A 10,947-nucleotide genomic window follows, 5' to 3' on the forward strand; every position below is an offset into this window, starting at 1 on the left:
AAAAAAATTTTGAGAAAGAGAAAGTAAATCCTTTTCATCATCATCTGAGAAGGAAATATCTCCTATTGAGACAGTATCTCATTCATAAATTTAACAAATGTAACTATATTTTGAGAAAATTGAAGAGGATTTGTTTATTTCTTCTAAAGAATTGAGAAATTTTTTGTCAAGGTGAACAAGTTCTAGGTTAAAGCGAATGCGCCTTTTCCGAACCCTAGTTGGGACTATTTCATTATTAATCAAATGCATATAATATATCTCATGGATAAGCTTGGCAATCCAGATACGTGACCTTTGATAGAGTAGTGTTTAACCAATTCCTTGAAATTTTCAGCACAATTTAAATTTTGTACATGTTTGTTGTGTTCGAGGGACCATTATTAGTAACGAGTCAATGGACGACACCATTATTAGCCCTTTTCATCACAGGAGCTAGAGCCAAAATTGTACAAGCTCTTTTTGGTGGTACGTGAGGATAGCCATATCTGCACTGTACATTGTACAAGCGCTATTTGGTGCTTTATCGCCGTGCACATATGACATAAGAATGCCAAATCATGTCGTTAATAGTAAATACGGAGAGAGAGTAGATGAAATGTGGGCTTTGCTAATAGTGAGTGGTCCGTGGTCCCGATTGCACGTGTAGCGTTTTAGGTCAAAAACGAGATGCTTGACGTCCAGGTTACTCTTCTACTCTAGTCTGTCGGGTATAGTACTACCGCGTGACAATGTAACGTTGCATTATTGAAGTTCGTCGCAGTCTGCGATGGTATTCAATTTCTCATGTCCTCCAAGCCAAAAGCCAGAGATGTCAGAACGTAGAAAAGATGGGCACGATGACGACGGGGAGAGAGAGAGAGGGGGAGGGGGGGCGGGCGCGGCCGAGGATAGCTATCCTAATACGGGTCCCACCTCTATTTTTTGGGACGTGTCGCTCATCCGCCGGTTTTTTTTCACGGTTTTAAGATTTACGCGGATATATATGATATATCCACAGCCGAGAGGGGGAGAGACTCGAGAGAGAGAGATCAGCATAGACAGGGGGATCGGGAAAGCGAGGCCTGCGGGGTTGCAGAAGCCTATAAAAGGGGGGAGTTGCAATGCAAAGTGCTTTATCATATCAATTGACTATCATTAAAAGAAGTTATAGAGTGATAAGCAGCTGAGAAAGCTGGTAGCAGTCAACACAGGAGTATGGCCTCAGCTGTTGCACACAATGGCGGCAAATATAATAATAACGAGGCTGTGAATAATATTGTGCCGTCAAAGAGGAAGGCGGAGGGGAACGTAGGAGCATTTTCTGAGGTGGTGGTGGACGGGCGGAAGCGGCAGCAGCTTGCGGAGACGTTGATTAATAAAGGCGTAGATAATAATGATAATTCTATTGATTGGGAGGCGGAGGAGGAGAAGAAGCTGCAGCTCCCAAGCGAAGAGGAGTTGAAGCTCGCGGTCACCGACTACCTGGAGACCCACCGGACGCTTCCCGTGATTGACCCCACCAAGGATCAGGACTCGCCCTACCCGGAAGTCCCGGGCCTCCCCAACTCCTATCACACCTTCAACCTCCACCATGGCGGCCTTTCCTCCCTCAAGCGCTTGCGCGCCATCAACTCTGCCAAGAACTACCATGCCCAGCAGAAGTCCTTTCTTATGGGCTATCAGTGCAACCAGTTCCTGGAGTACGAGAAGACCTTCTCCAACTACATGGACTACTCTGTACGTTCCTTGCATTTTATTCCTACTCTAAAACTCATTGCTATAAGTCTCAGTAACTTCTCTAATGCTTTTCTCTCGTCCCTTCACAACTGTTGGGTTTCCATGTCCGTTGTCAAAAGCTCTTTTGATTCTTTTAAGCGTTCGTGTCTAGGAGCCAAAACCTGTACACCTTGATGCTTTGCAAATTCTTCTAGGAAGGGTTTGTAATAGTAAGTCTGACCTATCCCATTTCAAAAAACCTCCTCAACTTTTGCGGGCCTTTAACACCAATATTATTCACCAACTTGCTTCACATTACTCCTTCGTTTTGGTGACCTACTTATGTCGTTCATCGGTTTCAATGGAATAATTCAGATATGCCTCCATTTCATTGGTTCTCTTGTATGTTTCAACCCTTGTGAGTTCGTGATTCTACATGTGGGTTTTGAGAAAAGCCAAGGCTATTCTAACTCAATGTAGCTCATCGATCTAATCCATGGCTAGCGCCTTCTCCAAAAAGGACCCTACATGTGTTGTCAGCATTGAACTCATCGTGTATTTCATTTCAGTGGTTGGTTCCTTACATGACGTTCCGGATTTTTTTTTTCAGCTGAATAATATTGGTGACGCCTTTGTAGAAGGTAACTTCACACTCAACACCAAGTTCATGGAGCGTGCTGTTTTAGACTACTATGCTGAGCTTTGGCACGCCAAATATCCACACGATTCTGATGATCCAGAATCCTATTGGGGTTTTTGCCTCACAATGGGTTGCACCGAGGGAAACCTCTATGGCATGTGGAATGCTAGGGACTACCTGGGTGGCAAAAAGATGTTGATTGACACCACTACAAAGACTGTCAAAAGAAAACAGGGGGCAAGGACTATCACAACCCAAATCAAAGTACCTCGCATCATCTATCATCAAACTAAGGCACCAGAGGACAAGCCCAATGCCTATACACCCATTGCCTTCTTCTCTGAAGATACACATTACTCTGTGACAAAGTGCATGACCATACTGGACATTCGCACCTTCTATGCGGAAGGGACTGACAAATACCCGGGCCAGTGCCCCATCACTGAGGATGGAGTGTGGCCGACTGAGGTTCCCTCGAATGATAGTGGGGCTATTGATATAGAGGCACTCTGCAAGTTGGTAGCTTTTTTTGCTACCGAGGGCTACCCAATTATGGTGTGTTTCAACTACGGAACAACGTTCAAAGGTAAGATACATGCATGGAAAGCTGTTCACGGTTACAAGTAGATAACCGAATGCGCACCTAAGCTAGCTGATATGCACACAAGAACTTTTAGAACGATTACACGCTTTTTACCCTACATGAGAAACGGGTATTTTCCTTAAGGAAAATTTCACTGGCGAGTTCCGTTGAGGGAACGAAGACGTCTAGAGCTTCTTGTGGCTATGTACACTTTGAGACTGAGCTCTCAGCAATATCGTGATGTCTGTATATGTATATGTACGCAGGTGCATACGACGACGTGGCGACGGCATGTAAGAAGCTAAGACCGATACTGCTGCAGAATGGTCTGCTAGAGAGGAAGGTGTACTACAACGAGGACGATACGAGCGTGTTCGATATCAGGACGGGCTACTGGTTCCATGTGGACGGGGCGCTGGGGGCGGCGTATATGCCCTACATCGAGATGGCGCACAAGGCGGGCTTGGTCGTGGAGAGGGGGCCGAACTTCGACTTCCGGCTGCCGATGGTGCACTCCATAGCCATGAGCGGCCACAAGTGGATAGGGGCGACGGTGCCGTGCGGGTTGTACATGACCAGAAACAAGTACCAGATGATGCCGCCGAGCAACCCGGAGTACATCGGCACGCCGGACACCACCTTCGCGGGCTCCCGCAGCGGCCTATCGCCGATGCTGCTGTGGGACAACGTCGCGCGCCATTCGTACCAGCAGATGATAAAGAAGACCCTCCGCCTAGAGGCCCTGACCGTCTACGCATATTCCGCCCTCCTCCAGCTCCAGGAGGACCTCCAGACGGACCTCTACGTCGCCCGCACCCCGCTCGCCCTCACCGTCCGCTTCAAGCGCGCCAACGACGACATCTGCCAGAAGTACTCCCTCTCCAACGAGGACCTCGACGGCCTCCGCTACTCCCACATCTTCATCATGGAGCACGTCACCACCACCCGCATCGACGACCTCATCAGCGACCTCTCCCAGGAGAACGCATTCTACGAAGAAGACGACACCGTTACTGCGTATGCTGCGGCTGTTCTCACTGTCACACCCAGCGCCATTGCCCCAGCCACTAACAGGATCGCTCTCGTCCCCACTAGGGGCCGCGGCTTCCATAGCTAAACTATTAGCAATTCTGTATCCTATCTTCTAACTACTTGGCTAGTCATCGCGACCTGCTAGCTGATCTAGCTGGCTGTCGTTGCAAATAAGCACAAGCACTCCTATGCGCCCTGTAGTTAGCTGTCTTTCTTAATTACCAGAAAACTTATTAGTACCAGCACCCTTCTCTTTCAGCTCACAGCAAAACATGTACGCACTACCGCCTGAACCTCTAGCTTTCATGCAATCTGATCGCGTGCCTTCCTCAAGTCTTATTATCACAATGTTAAGCTTTCCTTCGCACAAATGGACTTTGATCATTGCCAAAGGCACTACATAATGTCAAACTCTTAAGTACTAAGAATTCTACATCTCGAAGTTGCATTCATGCAACCTGAAAGACCTTCCATTCAAACCGTCTTCACTGAAGTAACAGAATACGTTTGAGCACTATCCATAAATATTGCCTTAAGAAGCCATCTTCAGCTCCGTGAGAAGCTTTTCACCTATGTGAAAGTATATGTTTGAGTGTCAATTATGTAATTGCTAAAGAAGCTATCTACAACCCTCGTCCTTTAATGAAAGTTTAATTGTCGGTGCTTTGCTTCATGCATACTTCTATGAAGTCTTTAACATCAATTCATAACCCCAAACCAACCCATCAATCCATCGCTTTCATGCAAACACCAACTTTTTAAATAAAAAAGATTTTTACTCAACATCATTTTTCATAAACAACTCTTTCTCACATTTTGATTCCTTAGGTTCAATGAGGCTTGTTCCAACATGCTTTCTAGATCCTCATCTACCAAAGCATCTTCCACACAAGACTCATTATTGTGATTAAAATAGTATGTGGATGAGATAGTTTGAGAAAGAGAATGATATTGTGACAAGAGATTTGTTGAGATGACAAGCTCAAAACATGTGGACATTAATGATGGACCGCCTGGTTAGATGGGTCCATACGTCTACACTTAGCAAGTTGTCAAAGAGTTTATTGTTCAGAATATAAATCATGGGATTCTTATGAACACAAAAGAACTTTACTAGGATTTATATGAGGAAATTTTATACATAACTCAGTCATTGTTACCCAACAACCAACTTAGATATCACTTAGTTACATAAGTTCTTTTGTATTTGGCATACAATTTTCAGTTGTACCATGTATATTGATAAAAAATTAAGTCTATGGGAACCTGCAACTTGATCAGCTAGAAGTAATTGATAGTTTGCAGGCTAAGCCACATTGGTTCAAGTGGAAAGTTTGGTTAGAAATCAAGAAAAGTGTCAAAAGTCCACTAGGTTCATGGGGGACCTGAAATAATGGACTAAAATGACCTGTAAGTGACCTAAGTAGTCAAATTGATAAGTGGAAGCTGAGCAGGATGCATCCCGCATTTTTCGGCGCAAAAAGCGGGCCTGCATACCTGTGGCAACTGGAAAAGAGCTGTGGGCTATGGTACATGCTCCAAAGCATGCAAACTGAAGACAAACTAGAGCTGAAGAAGAAGATACAAACAAGAAAGGTGAGAGCTCCTCTTACCCGTCCATTTGGTATGACGAAAATGAATGGTATGATAGTCTATAAAAGGGGAAAACTTGAGAGAAAAGTATTGAGCCTGCTCTTATGTACGTCTTCTCTCATTCTTTTACATTATTCATGGTCCAATGAAGCCCGTCTTGTACCCAAGTACTTGAGTGACTTTGGGGCAAGCAAAGGGGGAGGATTTTGAAGGTGTATGGGCTGAAAAAACCAGTCATAAACAGGGCAGCTCACTATTTTTGTCCATTTTTATGAGTAAACAAGTGATTTATGTGGTTGTAATAGAGAAAATTGACCTCTTAACATCAGGGCTTTACTTGCGAATGATTAGAGGAGCTTGTACTTGAGATTATGTACACTTTTGGAGCTTGAATATCGGCTGGAAATTACTGTTTTAAAATAGGGCTGAAGTTAAATTTATGCTTTATCAATGCATTTCATGAGCTTTTGATCTATGTCTTGAATGTACTTGAGTCTACCATTAAAATACTTGTTTCTTGGAGTTGTAATCCATCCATGTACATGAAATAAAAACCATTTGAGCTTGCATTTAGAATATGCATTTGGTTTAAATATGAGATTATCCCTTATGTAATGGCTTATTATTCCCAAATGCATTTGATGTGATCAAGACAAAGTCATTTATTCCATTCATGTATGCTAAATAAACAGAAAAAGCTTGATATCTTCTTCTTCAACTAAGTCATTTCTAAAACCCGAATCTTGTCAAACCCCAATCTTTCTCCCTTCTCCAAACCTTGAATCCCACACTCTTCTTCTGCTCTAAGCCTCGGTGGTAGACCTTTAACCCCCAAAACGACGACAGTGGTGAACCCTACGTGATGGTCCGTTGCGGAAGAAGAAGTACAATGGGAGAATCATCAAGTTCGGGAGGAGATGCCTTGCATCAATTGGTTCGTCTGATGCAAGAAAGCCAACAACAACACTTGCAATTTTAGCAACAGTTGCAATTGCAACAACAAGAGAGACAAGCAGAAGAGCGGAATGATGCCGCCGCCATTAAAGCTTTGGAAGCAGTTGGGCAAGAGCTCAAGCAATTTAATGGGAAAAATGTGTCCTCTTTTATCCGCCTCTATACTGACAAGATGGTCTTCTTTGGAGTTCCTCATCATGCCTGGAGCCGATATTTTGCCCGTTTGGCTGTGCATGGTCTCCAGGACCGAATTCATGGTCTTTTCCAAAAAGACGCTGGATGGTCCGCATTTAAGAAGGCTCTTCGAGAAGAAATTTTTCTTGAAGATTCTGGCCTCATGACGAAGAAAGTTTTCACTGAATGGGTCGAAAGGCCCAATAAGGGTCTAACTGTCTCACTGCTCTTTACCGCGAATTTGAAAGCAAATTTGCTCAACTAGATCTTGACGATCAGCAGGGTATGGAAAGCCAGAAGATTGAATTATTTCTAAAGGCTGCAGATCCTTTCCTTCAAGAGAAGCTAACTGATCGGCTTGAAGATCCTGACTCTAAGACAGGATTGAAGACTGCTTGGAGTGATGTCCCTAAAGTAGTTAATATGATTGCTCGAAGAGAGCGGTTGTGCCTAAAATGGGGATCTACCTCTGCACCAACTGAATCCATGCAGGAGTCTGTTCTTGTTTCTCGACCTCCTCTCTCTATGGCCGAGCAACCAAGAAATCCTGTTGTTCCATCTCCAAAGAAGGATGTCATGGACAAGCTAATTAAGAGCATGCGGGATCTCCATCTTAATCTAACAGAGATTAATTCTAAGGTGGAAAGGCTTGATGTGAAAGTGGAAGAAAGAGGACGGTCAACTGCCCAAACACTACAACAGAAACGAGACATAGACGCGCATGTTAGACGCGCAAAGTCGGGCGCGTCTATCGCAACGTGCGTGTAAATAGACACAATTTTTGCGTCTATATATCCGCGCAAATAGACGCGCTTATACACACAAAAATAGACGCACACGTCAAAATTCAAATCATACTTAAATCATTTCTTTTCAAACTATGCATTTCCTTTCCTACGTTTTTTGTGGTTCTGAAGCTTGAGTTTAGCCGACATGCAGTCTCTTCATGCCTCACCTAGTCTTTTCATGCCTAACCTCCTCATGACTCACCTCTTCTTTCATTTCAAACACAGAAGAAGGGAAAAAGGAAAGCCAAGGAGAGGAAGAAAGAGAGAACAAGAGAGAGGAGAACAAGAAGAAGCAGCAAGCAAGGAAGCAAGCATCAAGGGAGGGTAACTTACCAAGAAGAGGAAGAATGAGAAGGAAGAAGCGCTACCACCCGCCACACCAAACACCCAAGGTGAGTCTCTCTCTCTCTCTCTCTCTCTCTCTCTCTCTCTCTCTCTTTCTTTCTATCTTTCTCTCTCTGCTCTGTCTGTGTATTTAGGATTTGTGATTTCATTATGTATTGCATTTTGTAAATCAATAATGGCGGTCGTCTGCTAAAATCATCCGACCAAGCGCATCTGATAGCGCGTCTACATCTCAATGTAGACGTAGATATAGATGCGAAAAACGTTTCTTTGGGGGTGCTCTTTTAGCGCGTGTGCAGGTGCGTGTGTTCTGCAGTGTACACACAAGGATACACGCGCTGACAGACGCTCACAGAGACGCATGTATAGACGCTGTATGTAATATGTTTTATCTACACAGGGTAATATGATTTTTTTTGTGTAGATGTGGAATCCTGGATTCTCCAGCACCCCATTCAACAAGGAGCAATTCATGGGGGAGATGACCAATTATCTTGGTTGCCCTCCCATTGCAGATGAGGTTTTCAGTGTGATGTCTGGGACACCTATCACATCTTTGCCTACATAGGGATCAGCTGAGGTACATGAATCGGCCGAAGCACATACATCTGTAGAGGCACGTGTATCGAGTGAGGTAGAGGGTAGTGCACGTCGAGGGAGAAGGGAGAGTGGTGCGGGAGGATGAGGAGGTCGAGGGCTTTGTGGGGGTTACCTAGGTGGTGGCTCTCGATCACCCTCACTGGAAAATGAGAGAGGTGAGCCTCCACAAATGTACTACTCTATCACTGATGTTGGTGGTATCTTGCATGACTTCGAGGGGAGGGAAGTGATAGCCTACTTGAGGAGTGTCGTGCATGCCACATACAAAGATTGCATGATTCCCTTCAAGCACCAAAAAAATAGTTTGTGGCAAGAGGTGTTGCGGGTAGTACATAAAAGGTACCCTAATCCCGAGAATTCACGATTCTCTGATGATTGGGGACAGTCAAAGGTGAGAGACGCGCTTCATAACAAGAGGTCTCACCTTATGACGCGCGCCAAGGAGTCATTGCGGAGACAAGAGCAGGGGCGTCCTGGATATGGCCAACCACCCAATTGCCACCGCAAGGAGTGGAAAGAGGCCAAGAAGAGAGCAACGGAGAAAATGACAAGTCACCAGCATGCAAAGGCGGGACGTATCCAGATGGCAACCATGGGATCGTCGCATTATAGATCGGGTGGCAGGGAGTCATGGGAGGCTGAGTTTGTAAGTATTATTTGATTTCTTTTTTTAAATTAAATTTTGTAATTTGTTTCACTTCATTATGTAGTGTGTTTTAATACGTTGTATGTTCAAATTGTTTTGTAGTTCCATATCGTTGGTAGGATGCCTACTCCTAGAGAGGTAGGCTACCATCGAGGTCATAATCAGGCGTCCACTTGGCAGCATTTCTACGAGGAGGGACTCATCACGGAGGAGCAATATAATCGCGCCATGAGGATTCCACCACCAGAAGAGGTATGCTTTATTTTTTACATGAAAAGTATAGATCAATATGATTTATTTTTGTAATGGTATTTATATACTTTAATCCTTTGTGTAGGTGAACCCTGATGCAGTTGAGGATAGCGAAGGGGGGGACTAGCAGTAGTGGTGGCGGCAATGGCTGTGGCACAGGAAGCGGTGGTGGTAGCGATGATGATGCCTCTTCTGAGGAGATATAGAGGAGCCCCATGCATGCATGCCTCCCCTTGGCTTGTAATTTTCATTTTTGATATGTATTACTTTCAGCTACTAGTGCTTGCAATCATGACGTCACAAGCACTAGAACTCATAATGTAAAAACGTTTCATCTATATATATGAAATTTTGTGTGCTACATACATTGTTTTGTTTTCAGTATCCAATCTTCGAAATAATCTTTCTCTATTTTCCCTAAGTATACAATTTGATGTTGATGGGGGGGAAAAAAACCAGAGAGCATGTGGCCTGCATGCTCTCTGGTTTTTTTTTCATACCTCTGTTTTGCGTGTCTATCAACGTGTCTAAATTGCAGGATAAATGCGTGTCTATTCTCATAAAAAACTTTCAGAGTAAACACGGTGTTAGATGCGTAGATACACGCATGTATAGACGCACAATATGAATATATCCACTTTTTTTTAAATATGATTATATATTTACGTAGCGTGTTTATACCTGCGTCTATAGGCGTGTCTAAATGTGCGTCTACTTCTGTCTATAAGCGCGCTTTTAGATGCGATTTTGTAGATGCGAAAATAGACACGTTAATAAACGCGCGTGACTTTTTTTTTCACAATTCAAATATTGCGTCTACAAGCGCGTCTATGGAGCCTTTTTGTTGTAGTAAAAGAACCGTTCGAGAAGGCTTCAAAAGACGTTGTATCTGGTGTGATAGCCTACAGCATGATAAGAGGGAGTGCGGTGCATTCCGTGAAGCTGAAGCGTCAAAATTAGTCTTTTGGAAGGATGGTAAAATTCATGCAACCGAAACCAGGCTTCCTCTTGAGCCAAATTTCAACAACAATGGCATGAAGAAAATATTGCAGGATTTGGCAACAAGAACAGCCTATGCAGCTATTGATGCAGCAACTTATAGGCTGCAAATTGAGCCAACTAATGAAATTGTTAAAACATGTAAAACTGATGCAAAATCTAAAGTATGGATGCAGGCCTTAGATCGCATGGAGCAAGGCAAGGCAACCAAATATAATTTAACTACTGCCAGTCAATGCATCCGAGGAAGAACTGGATGGACCGAGCTAGTTGATTCATTTTAAGCTTTTGCTCGGTTAGCTAAAATTAAAAATCATGAAGCTATGGTAGAAGAAAAGAGAAGAAGAGATGAAGATGTTGCCGGTCCCTCTTCTTCGGGGCTAACTAAACGTGTGACAAGAAGTAAATCGGATCAGCAGAAGGCTGCTGAAAATCCACCACTGCCAGAGCTCGATATGGGGGATGCCCCTCAAGCAAAGAAGATGGAAGGAAAAAGAAAAGGCAAATATCCCAGCTACAAGTTGCAGTCTGACATAGAGACTGCAACGGATCTTAAGCGGATCCTAGAAGAAAGGATTCTTGGAAGTAGAATTAAATTTATATTAGGTGAAATTCTCGAAATTGCAAAATGAGGATTTCATGATGT

At 43.8% G+C, this 10,947-nt stretch overlaps 2 protein-coding genes across 3 annotated transcripts; both read left to right on the top strand.

The window, feature by feature from the left end:
- Positions 1–1,022: 1,022 nt before the first annotated feature.
- On the top strand, positions 1,023–4,321 carry LOC148036857 (uncharacterized). The gene is made up of 3 exons (XM_087675782.1): positions 1,023–1,716; positions 2,306–2,921; positions 3,185–4,321. Exons 1-3 carry the CDS (start codon positions 1,195–1,197, stop codon positions 4,033–4,035), a joined length of 1,989 nt encoding a protein of 662 aa, XP_087531908.1. The 5' UTR covers positions 1,023–1,194; the 3' UTR covers positions 4,036–4,321.
- Positions 4,322–5,526: 1,205 nt separating this feature from the next.
- LOC148036858 (uncharacterized) lies at positions 5,527–9,569 on the top strand. 2 transcript variants are annotated; one of them, XM_087675784.1, is made up of 4 exons: positions 5,527–5,546; positions 7,685–9,050; positions 9,153–9,302; positions 9,388–9,569. In XM_087675784.1, exons 2-4 carry the CDS (start codon positions 8,574–8,576, stop codon positions 9,427–9,429), a joined length of 669 nt encoding a protein of 222 aa, XP_087531910.1. In that variant the 5' UTR covers positions 5,527–5,546; positions 7,685–8,573; the 3' UTR covers positions 9,430–9,569. The 2 variants fall into 2 exon arrangements, with proteins under 2 accessions (XP_087531910.1, XP_087531909.1); XM_087675783.1 differs by lacking the exon at positions 5,527–5,546 and having other exon boundaries at positions 6,947–9,050.
- The last annotated feature ends 1,378 nt before the right edge of the window (positions 9,570–10,947 follow it).

This window comes from Lygodium microphyllum, chromosome 4, assembly GCF_053477565.2.
Source record: "Lygodium microphyllum isolate KBCC chromosome 4, Lygodium_microphyllum_v1.1.10, whole genome shotgun sequence".
Taxonomy (NCBI): domain Eukaryota; kingdom Viridiplantae; phylum Streptophyta; class Polypodiopsida; order Schizaeales; family Lygodiaceae; genus Lygodium; species Lygodium microphyllum.